General features: G+C 39.2%; 1 protein-coding gene across 4 annotated transcripts in view; it reads right to left on the reverse strand.

Annotated features, from left to right (window-relative positions):
* SLC38A6 (solute carrier family 38 member 6) overlaps positions 1-19612 on the reverse strand; it is a 61734-nt gene that overhangs the window by 41910 nt on the left and 212 nt on the right. For 2 of the 4 annotated variants that reach the window (XM_045579989.1, XM_036434799.2), the window contains exons 2-4: positions 18209-18339; positions 15731-15804; positions 2199-2251 (exon numbers count right to left, since the gene is read on the reverse strand). In XM_045579989.1, coding sequence (XP_045435945.1) covers positions 2199-2251; positions 15731-15804; positions 18209-18282 — 201 coding nt within the window. In that variant the 5' untranslated portion in view covers positions 18283-18339. Of the gene's footprint in view, positions 1-2198; positions 2252-15730; positions 15805-18208; positions 18340-19049; positions 19207-19612 lie in introns of those variants that run through there. The other 2 variants (XM_036434809.2, XM_045579987.1) reach the window with 2 other exon arrangements.

Raw genomic sequence — 19612 nt, forward strand, 5'->3', positions numbered from 1 at the left:
CTGTTTGGATTTACCTTCTATAACTGAAACTTTGTAGCCTTGAGTGGAGGCTTAGGCCAGCAAGGGCAGGTGGAAAGCTTGGCTTCTTCCATTGCTGGGGAAATGCCTCCTTCCTGCTCTCTGTGGCTGTAGCCATCTTGATTGTGTTTATTTGCATACTCACTCTGATTGGCTATTGGGCGTGGCTATTGGGCGTGGCTATTGGGCATGGCTTGTGAGTTGAGTGATGGTTAATTTGCATATTACTCTTTTATTAGGTAGGATGGAATTTCTTTTCTATTAATATTGTGCAAAAAGTAATATCAACTTATTGGTGATTATTTTTTCTGTTGTTTTCTTCTTCTTCTTTTTTTTTAGCATTTAAGATCTACAAAGGCTATCTATCTATCTTCTTGTCCACCACAGTGCATGACATACGGCATTTGCTCAAAACATTTGTTTGATTAATAAATAAATCAATTTAGAGACAATTCAAAATATCTTCCTTAAAAATTTCAAAAAAACATTTCAAAAATATTCTTTAATTCTCAGAACAATGTTATCCTATCATATATAATATCACTATCCATATTATATCTGGAAAGAAGGTAACAGGAAAGTTTCAACCCAATTGTGAAAATGAAGAGGAAATATTAAAAGGCAGACAAACAACTCCTTATTTGGAGTGCCCTCTATCTGTATACCTGCCTACTTCATACCAGATGCAAACATTAAAATAATGCAAATATTCTAGAGTTCTGGGAAAGGGACTCAACAATCCATGTTCTTCATTGGGAAATAACACTGATGATACTTAGAGTCATGTTATAGAACTTATTCAATTTATTGGAGTTTTCTTATAACCTTTTCTTCTTCCTTGGTTAAACTGAATGCAGGAAACTGATCATGATTCTAGCAAACATTCTGACCTTTAGGAAAGAGAAACTGTTACTAGAGTATTAACAAAACCCTTTATCCTCGAGTACTAAGTAATTATTGTATTCTCCATTTTGCACTTTTGTACTTTATTCCTTTAACACTTTAACAACCAAGTAAATATGAATATAAATATAGGTGTTCTCCCTATTACATAAATCTTTTTCCTTCTAGACTTGCTTCTTATAAATTAGTTCAGCCATCTAAAAATATATAGTATTCTTTTAGATTAAAAACAAAATAAACATACAAAACCATAAAAAAAAAAGATTTACAACTAAAAATAAAAAGGCCTATTTGGAACCAACATGAAAATAGGTTTTAGAAGTATGTTAGCTCTTGAGAAATTAAAAAAAAAAAAAAAAAAAAGTACTACGGCACTAACAATATTTACCTTCTGATCACCTATGGAAGACAGTGTTTCCCCTACCTATTAAATTAGTTTAGTATATCTATCACAAATTAATGCCCAACAAATATTGCTGTTAGTTCTCTTATTCTGAGGAGGAAAAAGCAGTTAGTCTAGAGTCCTTTAAGTGACTGGGGACAAATAGGCCCCTCTATTTCTCTGGGCATTTATTTCCTCACCTATAAATGAGATAGCTACAAAATCTTTCAGCATTGATAAGCTCTTAAATAATATGATCTTCTAATTAGCTGTTTTGTATACAGTCATGATATAATTTTTAAAAATATATATTTTATTGATTTTAGAGAGGAAAGGAGAGGGAGAGAAAGATAGAAACCTCAATGATGAGAATCATTGACCACTGCCTCCTGCACTCCCCTACTGGGGATCGAGCCTGCAACCCGGGCATGTGCCCTTGACCAGAATCGAGCACAGGATCCTTCATTCCACAGGTTGACACTCTATCCATTGAGCCAAACTGGCTAGGGCTAGTCATCGTATCATTTTAATCCTATGCTTCTTCTCCTGTCTTTATGGGTATATACTCAGAGAATATAATAAAAATTAATACGGAAAACCTAAAATAGACCACTGCTACTATTTTAAAATTATCCAAGTCATTGCTCTCCTTCATTAGGGTGAAAAGTACTAAAATATTTAAGTGTTAAATTAAGTTTATTGATGCATTTTTAGGAAGGGCATATAGAGATTTCTTCTCTTTCACTTCCTGTTCCCATCATTTTGTCTTTACTTTAATTTCCTTTTATTTCTCTAATGTCTTCTCCTAATATATACTTGTCTTTTTTAACTGGAAAGTGAAGGAAAATATGCCTCTCTGAATTTTGGAAATAGCAAGAAGGAAAAAAAAAATTACCTTTCCACATAATCCAAATGCAAAGAGTCCAAGATCTTCATAAGATGTCACAGCTGTTAAGAGAAATTGTACTTTTCATTTTTACACAAAACTCTTTGTGTGCCAAGTCTTAAAGGGAAGAAAGTAGAAATAACCACTTTTGGGACACTTTTGAAGACTTGTGGTCTGCAAGGATAGAAGAGTCCTCTTAGAAGAAATAGAGCTTAACAAACCCCAAGGTTCTCTAACCACCACCCAGGCTGCATTAATCCATATGGAATAATTACTCAAGAACAAACCTCATTTCTCACTAAACAGTACTTGCCTACCACACTCTCCAAATGTAAGTTTTTGTTGGCAAGTTTCTGAAAACTGCATATGTAAATAAAGTTAAAGTATGAAAAGTTGTATCATACTTTCAAAAACATTTACTTTTCCAGCTACCTAGGATAATGACACTGTGTTCATGACAGAAAAAATACCCTTACTTATCCCACAATTAGTAGGGCATACATTTTCTTTTTTCATCATAAAAGAGTATAAAATTACATTCCCATTTCATATGTCCAAAAAATGAGGACACAGATGAAAATTCAATGGTTCATAAAAGCACTACATTTTTCCTCAACCCATATAGCTTCATGCACTAACTAGTGACACCAATGGTAAAAATAAGAAAAGTAAAAACATTTGTATAATCCCACAGTGTGGACAAGTGCTTAATCTCAAACTTATTACACTAAAAAAGAAGCACACTAGCAAATCCCAAGGCTGGTATAGGAACACACATCTCCTACTGAAACAGAGATATGGCTCATCAATACTTAAAGCAAGTTTTTATATATCACCTCAAACTATGTATGGATTTTCTTTAAATTGCCACTAAATTAACAAACAAAAAAAATCTATTATTTCATAAGCAAGACTTCTAGGTATGTAAACATAAGGATTTAAATACCATCTATGGCCTTTAGATGTTATGACTATGTGATCTAAAAGAGAACAGTGAAATGCTGGAAAAAAAAGTTTTAATAATTAAGAACAAAAATACTAACTTTTCTTGCCATGTATAGATTTAAGATTTTTAACTTTATTATCAGGGTTGATCAAAAAATTTACAAACTTTTCGGATGATACATATATATACATCCTACCAAACATAACAGGCAAAGACAAATTAGTTTTGAATTGGAGATATATAAGTTGATTTGATAGGAAGCTTCATGCTTTAACAAGGAAAGACTTCAGTAATAATTATACAGGAGTTGATTTTAAGTACTATACAGTTAGCTCTTGAACAACACCATGGTTAAGGGCGCCAACTCCCAGGCAGTCAAAAATCTGTGTATAACTTTTGACTCCCCAATAACTTAACTGCTAATAGCCTACTGTTGACCATAAATCTTACCGGTAAAGAAAGTCCACTTTGTAAATGTATTACATACTGTGTATGTATTATATATTGTGTTCTTACAATAGAGAAAAAGTATTATTAAGAAAATCATAAGGAAAAATAAATATATTTATAGTACTATATTGATATTGTAAGTTCAAATCATCTGTTTATAAGATACATCATCTGTCAGTATCTACATCAATACTGTCTTATATGATGCAAAACACTGTAGATGTTAATGTATTAATAACTCTAGGTACCAAAAATGAAAAGATAGTGTGAAAAAGAAATTCCTATTAATTTACAGATATAAGTTCCTGCAATGATAATAAAGCACCAGCAATATGATTGCTTTATGGTAGCCTACCCTAACTGACACAATTGCTTCACAGTAGTAAGAAAAATCTCCAAAAATTTTCCAACATAGTTATTGAAAAAATCTGCATACAGTTGGAAAACAAAATGGCAGAATAGGTAAACACCTGAACTGCTGCCTCACACAACAATTTCAAAACTACAACTAAAAGACAAAACATATATCATCCAGAACCACAGGAAGGCTGGCTGAGTGGAAATTCTACAACTAGAAGGAAAAAGAAAAGCACACTGAGACTCATAGGGCTGTGGAAGGCAGAGGTACAGAGGCACGTGCACAGAGAGGATTGGCAACTGAGTGCGCAACTGGCTTTCCCAATCGGTAGGGAGACAAAAGATCCCAACTGCTCAAACTCCAGTTCCGGGCAAGACTCTGGGACCCAGACTCACATGGGGAGAAATTGGACTGTCTGGCAGCGGGTGAAACTCGAGGGCAGCTTTCTCTCAGAGGTGCTTGCAGCGATTACTGTGGGACACTGAGACCCAGGGCCTCTTAGGGCAGGGCTGATGGGAAGCCATTGCTGTTTACTTTTCCCTGAGATCCCATCCCATGAAAACATTGCTGCTTGCTCGGCCCTCAGACTTCACCCCATCCAAGCTGAGCACAGAGGCTTTTGCTTATGATTAGCCTGGTCCCTTGAATTCTAAACTTACCTAACAAACTGCAGCTGAGTCAGTGAGACCCAGAACATCCAAAAGAAGGCCCAAGGCCACACAGCAGCCTGCATTGCTTCACAGCTGGGCCTCATCTGGGCACCTCCAAAACCCAAACAAAGAAGAGGAATCTGCAGATCTTTCATTAGCTGCTTCTGGGTGGCCTCAGGCAGAGGCTAAAGTAGCACCTCCTTGAAAATCCAAGAGCCAGTGTACCCAGGGTCAGAGTGGGACCATCCAAATTACAACTCTTCAGATCCATAAGGGACACACTCAGGGGGCAGACTCAGTGAGCACCAAAGCCCCACTGAAGCAAGTCTTGCCTCATAAGGGTGCCTCCAACACAGAAGTTCTCCCATTGTAGACACAGCTGATCCTCACAGCCAATTGGCCTGGAGATTAATTCCTCCCAGTGATACCAATTAAGGCTTAACTTCAACAAGACTGTGCACAGAGCCCACAAAGGGGTGCATCAAGAACGTACACGTCAGGTAACTGGGGAGGCTGAGCCACTTCTCCCTATAGGACACCTCGCACACAAAGCCACTCTATCAACTCAGAGAAGCAGCCAAACTGCGGAGACAAAGAAACAGGTCACAAATGAAAGAAAAGGAGGAAAGCAAATGACTGAATATAGAGTTCAAAATCACGGTTATAAGGTTTTTCAAGAACTTTCTAGAAAAGGCCGATAAATTTAGTAAAACCCTCAAGGATATGAAAAAGGAACAAATAGAAATTAAACATACACTGACTGAAATAGAAAAATAATATACAGAGATCTAACAGCAGACTAGAAGATTGCAAGAATCAAGTCAAAAATTTGAAATACAAAGAAGCAAAAAACACCCAACTGGAAAAGCAAAAAGAAAAAAAGAATCCAAAAATACAAAGATAGTATAAGGAGCAGAATTACAAAACTAAGAACTGAAATTTTTTCCTCCTATGGAAAAATGCTGATATTCTTTTTTTCCAAACACAGCACCAGGTGGGACTGCAATGCATGGGAGCAAAGAATTTTCAGTAACCACCAGAGACTCGCCCTGATGACAGTGACTGTCACCCCGCCTTGGTCTGGCACCCCCACTCACCTGCTCCAACATCCTGCCACGACCAATGCCCGCCATGTTCTGCACATGCCCTCTGGTGGTCAGTGCATGTCATAGCAACTGGTTGTTCTGTTGTTGGGTTGCTCTGTTGTTCCACCATTCGGTCTATTTTCATATTAGCCTTTTATTATATAGGATTCTAAAACTTTGGTATTCATTTATAAAATCAGAACATTTCTAAATGTTAGCTTCTATCTAATTTGGCACTGGGAAGGTAATATTATATAATAAAAGGCTAATATGCAAATTGACTGAACAGTGGAATGAAAGGTCTCTGTGACACGCACTTACCACCAGGGGGCAGATGTTCAGTGCAGGAGCTGTTCCCTGGTGGTCAGTGAGCTCCGACAGGGGGAATGCTGCTCAGCCAGGAGCTGGGCTCATGATTGGGGAGTGCAGTGGCAGTGGCGGGAGCCTCTCCAGACTCCACAGCAATGCTAAGGATGTCCAACTGGCAGCTTAGGCACTCTCTCTGTGGGCCTAAGCCATCAGTCAAACATCCCCTGAGGGTTCCTGGACTGTGAGAGGGTGCAGGCCGGGCTGAGGGGTCCCCTCCATCCCCGAGTGTATAAATGTCATGCACTGGGCCTCTAGTTTTATTATATAATATGTGTATGTGACCCAAGTCTCCAGCAGGTCACTGATCTGTCGCTACAAGCAATGAGATTAAAGAAACATCATTGTTTGTTTTTTACATCCTTTTTTAAAAATCCTCACCTAAGGATGTTTTATTGTTTGTTTTTTTTAAAGAGAGGAAGTGGTGAAGGAGGATGGAGAGAGAGAGAGAGAGATTGATGTGAGAGAAAAACATTAATCTGTTTCCTTCCATACATGCCCTGACAGGGAATCGAACCCACAACCTTTTGGTGTATACCAAAAGACTCTCCGACAAATTGCACCACCTAGCCAGGGTAACATCCCTCTTTTGTATTATAACTAGAGGCCTGGTGCACAAAATTCGTGCATGGGGCCCTCATCCCAGCCTGCACCCTCTCCAATCTGGGACCTCTCGGGGGGATATTTGACTGCCAGTTTAGGCCCAATCCCACTAAACTCACAATCCAAGACCACTGGCTCTTAACTGCTCACCTGCCTGCCTGCCTGATCACCACTAACTGCCCCCCCCCCATGGCCTTGTCACCCCCAACTGTCCCCTCCCCACCAGCGTGGTTGCCCCATCTGCCCTCCCACTGGCCTGGTCGCCCCTAACTCCACCCCTGCCAGCCTGGTCACCCCTTACTGGTCCCCTACCCCCTGCCAGCTTGGTTGCCCCCAACAGTCTCCCCTGCCAGCCTTGTGCCCCTCACTGCCCCCATCTGCTGGCCTAGTCACCCCTCATTGGCCCTCCCCCCCCCCACTAGCCTGGACACCCCTAACTTCCCTCCCTGCTGGCCTGGTCACCCCACGCAGCCCACTGTTCGGTCATTTGGTCACCCCTCACTGCTCTCCGCGCCCCCCCCCCCCCCCCCTGCTGACCTGATCACCCCACACAGCCCGCTGCTCAGTCGTTTGGTTATCCCTCACTAACCCCCCTGCTGGCCTGATTGCCCCAAGTAGCCTGTTGGGTTGTCTGTTTAGTTGTTTCGGTTGTGACTATCACTTACGCTTTTATACACATAGATTAAATACAGTCTTTCTAAAGAAAAACTTTCCAAGAATTTTAAGCAAGAAGAATTTTCAGTGTAATATCAAATAACTTAGTTTTATTTTTATATTTAATGCAATTTATTTTTATTGAATTATTGTTGACATCCACTATTATATTAGTTTCAGGCATATAGTGCAGTGATTCACTATTTTTGTACATTACAAAATAATCACTAAAGTATGTCTAGTTACCATCTATCACCATATAATGTTATTAAATATTATTGTCCACATTTCTCATGCTGTATGTTACATCCCCATAACTTATTTATTTTATAACTGAAGTTTCTCCCTCTTATTCTCCCCTTCACCTGTTTTACCCTCCTACTATTCTCCATTTCTCTGGCAACCACCAATCTGTTATTTGTATCTATGAGTCTATTTCTGTCTTGTTCAAATAACTTGCTTTTAAGATGACCTATTTTGCATCAGTTTCTCAGCTGGTGAATATGTTATCATAACACTCACTGTGCCCAGCCTGTTGCTCAGTAGTTGAGCACTGACCCAGGCATGAGGAGGTCCTGGGTTCGATTCCCGGTCAGTTGCAGGCTGGATACCCAGCAGGAGGCACGGAATGTTTCTCTCTCATGGATGTCTTTGTCTCTCTCTCTCCCTTTCTCTCTCTCTGAAAGCAATAAAAACATATTTTTTTTAAAAGCTAATACTCATCAAAAAGTTTAACTAGGGTTTATTTTTAAACAGCATAAACAAGTATAGATGACATATTTAATAAACATAAAAAGCAAATAACGTTCCCAAAAGCAAAAATCATATTAAAAATTTCCAAAAGAACTTGTATTTCAGCTATCAAAAATTAAGCAAATTAGTTTATTCTTAATTTTTTAATTAGAACACAACCTTTATTATTGCAGAAAATATCATCAAAACAGTAGCATAATAAGACAGCTGTAACTGCAACTTCTGACAATAGTGGCATACATTTTAGCAATCTCAAATTTCTCTTATTTTCTAGTTTTATGGAAATATCTCTAAATGCAGCACACTCCCAAATTTACAGTGAAAAGGGCTGAGACTAGAAAGTGGAGAGTGAGAACAATGATTAAATCCTAACTCTATCTTTCAAGTCAGCATGTCTGGCTAGTCATTTAGTTCTGTCACTGGCATCATATTCTACGTTGCAAAAATCAGAAGCCCTTTTCCACATCTGAGACATCATGAATATGAACAATGGCTTCTGGTTTAACATTGAGGCTGAACTAAAATATGTACAATCAATCAAATGCTTTATTTCTACATATTAACTTTTTCATGGTTTTCTGAATCATCTCAACATACCAGTATAAATCAAATCAACACCAGTGAAATACTTTTAAAATTCTGTCATTTGGACACTCAAGATGCTGAATAAACAGTATAAATTGGTACTGACGTTTGGACTTCAATTTGAACAAGGAGCCTTTAAAATATTTATAACATTTGACCACTAGGAGCTTGCATCTGAGGAAACAAAACAAAAGCCAGAGAGATCATTACATGCAAAGATGCTCATCATGCATTATTATATTGACAATAAAAAACTACGTAAGTACTAAACAACGGTAAGGTAGTTAAGTAAATTATGATAGGTATATCTGATTAATATGTAGTTATTAAAAACTATGTTTATAATAACATAAAAATGTCAATATAAAGTAAAGAAATAGGATTCAAATATGATTTATAAAGCAAAACACAAAAAGAGTGTTATAAATTATAAACAAACAAGTGTGTAGTCTTTGTCATCCTTTTTTTTTGGGGGGGGGATTCAAATATTATATAATGAGTATAACGGAGTGGTAAAACTTTACTTTTAAAAAACAGTATCACTTGAACAGTTCTGTTTCCTCCATCAAATATCCGATAGGGCTTATTTAAGCTGCAGTTTTTAGATTCTCTGGTGTTTAGTAATTTAAGGATCAATTTAACTACTAATAAAGGATAACTTTTGCTGCTCCTTCACATGATCAATGTTTTCAATTCTTAAAGTGAAAGATGTTTTGAGAGATATCAGAATAAGATGTGGTGAGGACCAATCGCATTAATAGTATATTCCTACAGAATAGGAATAACATTAATTATGAAAATTATGAAATGAATTCAGTCTTTTACAGGAATTCATATAAGCAATACTTGGCACGATTCCCCTTAAATAAATTACTGAAAGCAGTCATAGCGATCTATTTTAGGAAATAATTTTTTTTATACTTAAGAAATCAATGTTATGCTTTTGAGGCGGCAGAAAGGCTGTAAATCCTAATGAAGTAAATTGGGGGGAAATTTCTTCTGTAATGTACCATCAAGGTACACTTTAGTGCTATTTTGGCTAGACCAAGACTTTGGCCTCCACAGGAATCGTTTGGAAAGCTGCTTCCCATGAAGTAGTGGAATATTTCCAGCTAGTTATTCCAGTGTTCTGTCTGCTTTGCATTTTCCCCTCAATGAAACAGTACAATTAATAAACTGTGGTTACAGTACAAAGCCCAAGCTTCAGCAAGCAGCAATATTATCTTTGGATCTGGATTGAGGGGCATGAGTTATTCAAATACAGTTCAACTCTCAGAAAGTTGGCCATTTGGAATGCACTCTTATTTTTTCGAAATTATTTTCTTTCTTGTGTTTTCCATCATTTTCCTCTCACCTTTTTTCTCCCCAAGAGTTCATGCAGGTCATTCATTTATTGAATGTCTATTATACAATTATATTGCCACTTTTCATCTTTCTTAATAGGTACTTAAATGTCAGTTTATCAACTAAATGTGACATATTTTAGAGAACTCAATGTAGAAAAAAGAAAAAGAACACTGGACTACTGGGAATATTCTCCTTTCAAATGGCACAGAGGCCATGATGTCTCCTACATAAGGAGTTCTGGAATCCCAATCTACTGCTTGGCTCTAAAGTGAACAATATTTATATAATCATATCCTATAAATACTATTCATTAGTTTTCAACTTTCAGACTCAACTTATAGATAAAGCAAGAACAACTAACATAAGATTACATAACAGTGACCTTGTCAGTATAAGAGTACAGCAGAAATATTGTGGAAAATAGGAATACAGGTGAGAGAAATGATCGAGCACTGATAACCACATATAGCAGAGTGTTGAGAGGTACTATCTCAAGAACATGGAAGAAAAATAAAGGTTTAGTTGCATTATTTAGAATTACAAAATAATCAGTGAAATTAAATACAGACGAATGAAAATTAGGAAGGGGAAAGGAGAATTAGTATACCCAAGCTAAATCCTGACCTTTAGTAATGAAGTGTCAACAGATCATCTGTTAAATCAATAAACAAAAATAGAAGAATATTTTTTAGACTTAGGAAGATAACACCGAAAGAATTAAAAACAAAAACTTTATATGTTGCTAGCTCTGGGAAATGAGACTAAAAGTGAGAGAACAGATGGGAAATGCTCCACACCCTCCTGCACAAGTGCACGCACATACACATTCATGCACACGTGTGTGACTAGAGATTACTTTTAATTAAAATAAAATAGCAGGTTAATTTAAAAAATATGTTTAACCTATAGAGATTCACACTCACCCTTCCTTTCTAGTCCAATAGGGGGTGTGCAAGAGGCAGCTGGTTGATGATTCTCATTGAAGTTTCTAACTCTATCCCTTTCTCTTCCTCTCTGTGAAAAATCAATAAAATATATATTTTTTTAAAAAGGATTCTATACTCTTTTGATCAGTTCCTCTCAGTGAGAGCATCTTGCAGGACTGAAGGAGATTCATCATGACCATGGAGCAATCCATATCCTTTTTATGGTGCCCAGATCAAGGCTTGACAAAAAAGTCTCTCAGCTTCATTGAGAAATGGTATGTTAGTGACATCCATCAGGTCATGTAAATGTTGAACACTATTTTATAAACTATACAAGGGAAAAAAAAATTTTAATCCTCAGCCGAGGATATATTTTCCATTGATTTCTAAAGAGAGTAGAAGGGAAAGTAGGAGGGGGAAAGAGAGCGAGAGAAACATCAATGTGAGAGAGACAGATCAACTGGTTGCTTTCTGCACCAGCTCTTACTGGGGCTGTGGAACCTGCAACCAAGGTATATGCCCTTGACCAGGAATCGAACTTGTGACCCTTTGGTCCTCAGGCCAAAGTTCTAACCACTGAACAACCAGCCAGGGCCTATATAAGAAATTTTCAAAGGTAATTTTGACTATACATAATTTTTGCCTTGTGTGTTGATTTTGGAACTTTTATTTATTTTGGAACTTTTAAAACAGAATCTCTCTGTAGCTATAATATATCCATCCATTCATAGCCCATGCAACCAGCTTTTATTAAATACCCTCTGTGTGTCAAGCATGGTTTGATAGATGCTAAGAAAACAATGGTTGTTTAAATATACACTATTATTCCTTTCAAGGAATGTAACTACCATGTAAATGTATATTTTGTTTTGTTTGGAACTTTGTCAAAAATTGTTCACCATTTAGGAAAATCATATAACCAACAGCATTTACTTTGGTTTTGGGTCTCCTTTATTCTACTGAACAATATTATTTATGTATAAGTAGTATTTAGTTTCCCAGGACAGCTGGAACATATTGTCACAAACTTGGTGGCCTAAAACAACAGAAATTTATTAACAGTTCTGGCCGAAACGGGTTTGGCTCAGTGGACAGAGCGTTGGTCTGTGGACTGAAGGGTCCCAGGTTCGATTCCGGTCAAGGGCTTGTACAGCTGGTCGATGATTCTCTCTCATCGATGTTTCTAACTGTATCTATCCCTCTCCCTTCCTCTCTGTGAAAAAATCAATAAAATATATATATTTTTTAAATTAACCGTTCTGTAGGCCCGATTTCAGTGGGTCAAAATCAAGGTGCCAACAGGGCCACGGTCTTTCAGAGGGTCCAGGGAGAACCCATTCCTTGCCTTTTCCAGGTCCCGGTGATTGCTAGCCTGCCTGGATCTATGGCCACATCTCTGCCTCTGTGGTCACAATGCCTTCTTCTCCTCTGTCTGTGGTCTCCCTCCTTGACACATTTGGAGTCCACCATCTCAATATTCTTAAGTTAATTATACCTGCAAAGTCCTTTTTTGCTATTTAAATTAACATTCGCAGGTTCTAAGGATTAGGATATGGATGTATTTGGGGCGGGGGTGGGGTGGGGAGGAGAGAGGGAACCATTATGCAGCCCATCACAGTACCTCTAGGATAGTAAATGGAGCATCTAGAATTTTTTTATATATAAAAGGGAGGGTGAGTGTAACGGATGGTATTGAGAATTACTGTCTCAATAATAACTCAGGGGGTAAGTAGAAATAACATATCCAGAGCATAAGGGATCATTTTATTCTTTGACTCCTTTTTTAATTTATATAACCCGGCATGTGTCCCAACCAGGAATCAAGCCATGACCTCTTGGTTCATAGGTCAACACTCAACCACTGAGCCACACGAGCAGGGCAACCCTGACCCTTTTCAAACACCTCAGTGCCTTCTCACTGCCTCAAGCACAACTCCAAATTCTTTACGAACTGACACTTGCCTGTCTCTTCAGTTTCATTTTCTTCCATGTACTTTATGCATGAATAATAAGCTATTTTTTGTACCATAAGTAAAATATGCAGTATATGCTTTTGTACATTTGTATTCTCTCTTGCCTTGTCTGCTAGTTAAATTCCTTGTTAGCTCAGTCCTTCAATAATACATACTGACCATCACTCCCCACTCTAGACAAGGCAGATCATTCCCTCCTCTGAGTTATCACTGCACCTTGCACATATTTGAATTGTTACACTTATCATACTACATTATAAATTATTTGTTCCCCTTTTATTAGACTATAAGCATTTGTCTCCCCTATTATTAGACTACTAGAGGCCCGATGCACGAATTTTGTGCAAGGGGCTTGGCCCTGGCAGCCTTGGCGGCTTGCCTTGGCTCTTGCAGCCCTGGCTTTGTCTAAAAGGACGTCCAGTCTAATTAGCATATTACACTTTTATCATTATAGACTAGGGGCCCAGTGCACGAATTTGTGCACCTTGAAAAGAACTGTGGGCCAAGAGGCTGCGGTAGGCACAGGGCAGGTCTCGGCCCTTCCCGCCATGACCCCTGGTCCTCTGTCAGCCCCACTCCCTCCGCTCCCACATGCTGATGGTGCTGGGCCCACTCACACCCACTGATGGTGCGGAGTGATTGGGGCTAGTGCCATCAGTGGCACAAGCAGCGGCTGCTGCCCCAATCACCCCTCAGGAACAGGGGGAGGTGAAGTCCTTGTGGGTGATCAGAGCCGGCAGCCATTACTCGCATCTGCTAATGGCATTGAGCGATCAGGATTGACATAGGGCACTGGCAGCAAGTGCTAGTGGTGGCTCTGGTGCCAGCTGCAAGTGCGAGCAGGGCTGTCACTGGCAATGGATGCAAGCAGTGGACAGGACCATGGCACACAGGAGCAAAGAATTTTCTGTAACCACCAGAGACTTGCCCTGATGACAGCGACTGGTGCCCTGCCTTGGTCTGGCACCCCTGTTCACCTGCTTTACCATCCCACCACACCCAACACTCGCCATGTTCCACATATGCCCCCTGATGGTCAGCACATGTCATAGCGATGGGTTGTTCCAGTTGTTCCACCGTTCAGTCTACTTGCATATTAGCCTTTTATTATATAGGATAAGCTTTTACAGGGAATTGAGTCTTATTTATCTCTGAAGATAAGAGTATTGAATGGATGCATTAACCTGTATTCTGGGCTTATGTTCTAGGACCTGTCCATCTAGATATACTTCAAAGTCCACATATCCAAAATGGAATTCATTTTTATTCTGAACCAATACCTCCTGCCAAGTTCAAATGACCCAGTGGCCCATGCCAGAAATATAAGAGATATCCTTAGAGATCTCTTTCTCCATTACTTTCCACATTCAGTCAAACTTCAGCTCCTCTCAATTCTAACTCAATTCTAGCTTAGTCTGTTTCTTTCTTTTATTCCCCTTGATACCTTGCATCTATCTCCCACTATGTGATTCTTACTCCTTTGAAATAGTCAGGCCTGAAGATAACTTGCTCGGGTACTGTTATCACAAATTGGAGCTAGAAAGATAAATAAGAAAGGCATTCCCTTCAGGAAGAAGAAGAAGAAAAGGGTTTTTATCCTGAACACCTCCTGAGGGCAAGCCTGGAGGGCTGACTATGCCTATGTAAAAAGGACTACTCCCCTTTGGAGGTGGCTCTTAGATGTGCTGTTCAATTATTGTCCTGGAAATTACCTTTACTTCTCTCCTATGCAAGATTCCTTGTTCCCTAACTTTGGTAAATGGCGTGTTTCATTTCTCACCAAGTAAGGATGTGTGGTAATTCTTTAGTCCTTGCATGTACAAAAAAAATGTCATCATTCTATCATCACATTTAAATGATAATTTGGCTGGGTATAGAATTCTATAATGAAATAATTTCCCCAAGATTTTTTTTTTTAACATATTTTATTGATTTTTTAGAGAGAGGAAGAGAGAGGGATGGAGAGTTAGAAACATCGATGAGAGAGAATCATCAACCATCTGCCTCCTGCACACCCCCCCGCTGGGGATGTACCCACAACCAAGGTACATGCCCTTGACTGGAATCGAACCGGGGACCTTTCAGTCCGCAGGCCGCCGCTCTATCCAGAGCCAAACCGGTTTTGGCTCCCCAAGATTTTTGAAGGTCATCTCCAGACTAGTTTGAGGGACATGGGAGAGAAAAGAGAGGCTATCTGAGAGCACTACAGTGTCCTCAGAAAAGACTAAGGTCCTCTCAGAGTAAGAAAATGAAGGAAATGTTCAGAGAAAAACTGAAGCCACAGTTTTGCTACTGACTGACCATGAATTCTAGAGAGCAAAGTGGAAAGGTTTCAGGAGTTTGGGAGGAGTGGGAGTTGAGGTTAGAATACTGTTAACAGCCAGAAAACTAGGTTGTGTTGTGGAGAAAGGCAGGTAAGAATGCTAGTTTCCTCCTCCCATCCTGTCATTAGATATTGCCCAACAGAATTGCCTCTATATATCCTGGCCTTTTGAAATTCTCCATTTCAACCACACTACCTGGTAATAATGTGTGCCCAGTGGAAATTAGATGTGAAATATCCAATCTTATACATTAATACAATCTCTAGGGCACTGTTTCCCAAAGTGTGGTATGCGTACCCCCAAGGGTACGGGAAGAGTTTGGTGGGGTACATGTTGCACCAGAGTTTGGTGGGGATATGCACTGCACCGTGCTTAGCTGCACCTAATTCTATGTTCTCATGAGTACGAGGGGTACTCAGCGTTATGAAATTAGAGAAGGGGTACACATATGTCAAAAGTTTTGGGAAACACTGCTCTAGGGGATGCTTCATCAAATGAATCAGCATAATGTTTTTACTCACCTGTCTGAATACACATAGTAAGCAGGAGATGAACTGAGAAAGAAGCCAGAAGAGCAATTATCAGCAGCAAAAAACTAAAATACAAAAGGGTACAAAGAAAGTTTTTTGTTTTTTCTTACCATATCTCTTACAAAAATAAATTTTTTTAAAGTCTCATAGAGACTATCTTTGAGTAGTTGGAATATGGTCACTAAAAAAAGTAAGAAGGTATTTTTCTGTATTTACCAAATTTTATTTAAGTGAAAATATACTGCTTTTAAACAAACAAACAAAAATCAGAAAGAAACAAGCTTTATCTAAATAAAAACTAATTTCCTATTTTAGCACTCTTGTCTACTGACTGATGGTTCAGCTACTCAATAATCTTGTAATATTCCCTTTTATGACTATTTTTCCTATTTTAAGTTGAAACAAAAGCTTTAGTTGTGAGATCTCATTGTCCTCTCCTATTTCCCTCCATTCCTCCCCTCTGAATGATGTGTACCACCGTATCATATCTTTATTATGTTAAATTAAGACTGAAATTCCTACCATCTATTAAACACATACATACACACACACACACACACACTCAGCAAACCAACTTTCCCATCCCACAAAATGCACTAACACACAACTAATAACACAACTTGAAAAATGTACAAACAATATAGCAATCGGGGTCCTGCCACAATGTGAAAAACAATAACATGTATACTCCCCTACTTATTCTCAGGCTCATACACACATTCAGTGGTATATGTCTGCATGTATAAAACATGAATTATAAAACACGAATTTTCAAAGGGAACCAAAAATAAAACCTGCCTGGACAGTGTACCCAGTGGTTAAAATATTGGCCCATACATAGAAGGGTTGCAGGTTTGAACCCAGGCCCTGATTAGGGCACACGTGGAAGGCAAATCTTTCTCACATCGATGTTTCTCTCTCCAACTCCCTCCTCCTCTCCTTCCCACTCTTTCTAAAAAAAAAAAAAAAAAAAGAAAAAAATATCCTTGGATGAGGATAACAACAACAAAAATTAAGTTCTATGATTATGTCTTGCCTAAGGTGTCACATATACAGGGTGTCCCCCAAAAATGTATACACACTTTGAATTATTAATGCCAATGGGTTAAGTCTGAAAAGAAAGAAACATCAATTGAGCTATCAAGAAATATATGTGTGTGTGTGTGTGTGTGTGTGTGTGTGTGTGTGTGTTTTGGGGGAGTATCCTATAGTTTTGAAGTTTTAAAGTTATGAAGTTTGTGATGAACATATCCCATAATAAAAACGAGTTACTTAAAAGTTGGTTTGCTTATCAAGAAATTCAAAATAAAAATAAGCTAGGGAACTTGGGGGAGGAGGGGTTTTCTTCCCCCTTTTTCCCCCAGGTGCATTACCTTTGCCTTTCTCTCTCCTAAGCTCTAAGGGGCCCACTTTTGTCTCTGTAACTTGTTTCCTGAGCCTACACAGCCCAGTTGGCTCACTGCTTCTTCCTCTGTAACTTTCTTTTAAAAAAAAAAAAATAAATTTATTGACTTCAGAGAGGAAGGGAGGGATAGAAGCATTAATGAGAGAGAATCATTGATCAGCTGCCTCCTGCACACCTCCTGCATGTGACCCAACCAAGAATCGAACCATGATTTCCTGGTTCATAGGTCAATGCTCAAACACTGAGCTACACTGGCTGGGATAAATAAACTTTCTCTTATTATTTAAAAAATAAAAATTAAATAAAAAATAATTTAAATCGCCTAAATGACACTCTGTATACTTTAAACTTACTAGTAAAATAGATCTTTTTCTGACAAAACAAGTATGTTCAGTCTACTGACCATGGTGCTAGATGCTAAAGATAAGGTTCAGTTCTAAAGAATTTCTGAGTTTAGTAGGGAAATTGATTTGCAAACAAATCATTATATTATATTGATATTATATGATAACAAAATGAATATACAAAGAACTATGGGAGCACAGAAAAGCTAGGAATGTCTTTTATTTTGGACAAACTGGTGTATGAGCAGAGTCTTGAAAGATGAAAAGAAATAGGCAGAGACCACATCTGGCCTTGGAAAGGAAAAAGACTACTTAACAGTGGGAGGAGAGGAGGAGTTAGACAGCAATGAAAAGATTATGTGCTTTACTTACACTCACAAAATTGCTACTTATAAGTAATCTGTATGGCTGATAAATTTTGATTCACTTTGGCCAACTTGACACAACAAATAAGTCATGTCTTAAGGTCATAAACTAGTTAGACCAAGTCTCCCATTTTTAAAATTAGCCACACTTTTGGATTTAAAAAAACGCAAATTATATAGCATTCCTCCAAGCTACAGACTGCAACAATAACAATAAAAAAATGCTAAAATCCCAGGAATAACTTAATTAGAAATTGGATAACACCAGCTTCTGGAGTCTCATCTGTCTTACTGAACTATCAAAATGAAGAGGGGATGGGGGAGAAGTTATGGTAAAATAAGAAAAAAAACTCACCTAAATCCAAGGATACCAGTATTAGCCATAACAAAAGCTAAGCCAAGGGTGCCACTTCCCATGATGGCCTTCATCAAATTAAACACTGAGAGAAAATATGAAACACCTGGGGATCCTTGTCTGTGAAGTTCCTGGAAGCACACAAATTTAATAGTGTTAAATGTTTGCATGGTGAATTCAAGTTTCATCCAGAAATGACCTACAGGTTATTTGCAGGACCACACGCATTGTGTGACACACTAGCTGCTCAGTCAGGACTAGCTGCTTTCCTTCCCTTTTCACTCCCTGCTAGCAGCTCCAGAAATCTAGTTTCCCAGGAAAATCATCTCCACCACTCTCAGAAGCCAGGTAGGCTTCAGGAAGACCTCTGTGACTGCAAAAGATTAAGATAGGATTGGAATGGAGTGGGGAGGGAGATCAGGCTGATGGCCTCAGCTCATTACTGAAGAATTCCTGGCTCACCGTGAGGCTGCTGTATACCAATGCTCCCCGATTGCTAGTAGGGCAACACTAAGTTTTGGGGTTTTTTTGGTGTGTTCTTTTGTTGTTGTTGTTGTTGTTAATCCTCACACGAGGATATTTTCCATTGATTTTTATTTATTTTTTTAGAGAGAGTGGGAGGGAGAAGAAACATCAGAGACACATCGCTTGGTTGCCTCCTGCATGCATCCTGAACAGAGTTGGGGATCGAGTCTCCAACCCAGATACCATCCCTTGACCCTAATCTGACCTGCGACACTTCCTTCAGTTCGCAGGCTGACGTTTTATCCAGTGAGCCAAACCGGCTAGGGCTGGTTTTTATATTACTTACCGGTAATGAATTAAGTCCACCCAACTGGACCTTGCAATGACGGTAGAATCAGCAATTCATTTTACTCTTGAGGATATTTCTGAAAATAACCTTCCCCCAAAATAGCATTTGGGAACAAGGTCCTAGAATCTGTTAACTCGGGGACTTGAGTTAAAAAGCCGAGTACCCATTGCCCAGGTTTCAGGGTGAGGAGCGTGTGATGTACTTATTACCGGCCCACCTCCACTACTTTACAAGTGAAGGATCTCTGTATTGAGATGTTTACGGGGCACCCATGACTAAGTCGAGGAAAGAAAAATCTTGTGACTCTTGCAAACATCTCACGAGGCTGGTGGAGGAAAGGGGAAGCAGACAAAGATATCCGAGGACAGCAGTGAGCCCCCTAGCCCCAGGGCTGCTCCTCCGGTCCCGTATCCGCTGCACCTGCTCCGCCTTTCCTCCCGAGGGCACCTCAGGGGGCTCTCACACCGATGCACACCGCCGACTCCGAGTCCCTACGGCCCACGCCCCTCTCCCCGTGCCACCCCCCTGCTTTTCCCGGTCTCAGCAGGCAGGCAGGCAGGGGAGCCGGGCGGCAGTCAGCGCCCGGAGGG

This window comes from Pipistrellus kuhlii, unplaced genomic scaffold, assembly GCF_014108245.1.
Source record: "Pipistrellus kuhlii isolate mPipKuh1 unplaced genomic scaffold, mPipKuh1.p scaffold_m20_p_1, whole genome shotgun sequence".
Taxonomy (NCBI): domain Eukaryota; kingdom Metazoa; phylum Chordata; class Mammalia; order Chiroptera; family Vespertilionidae; genus Pipistrellus; species Pipistrellus kuhlii.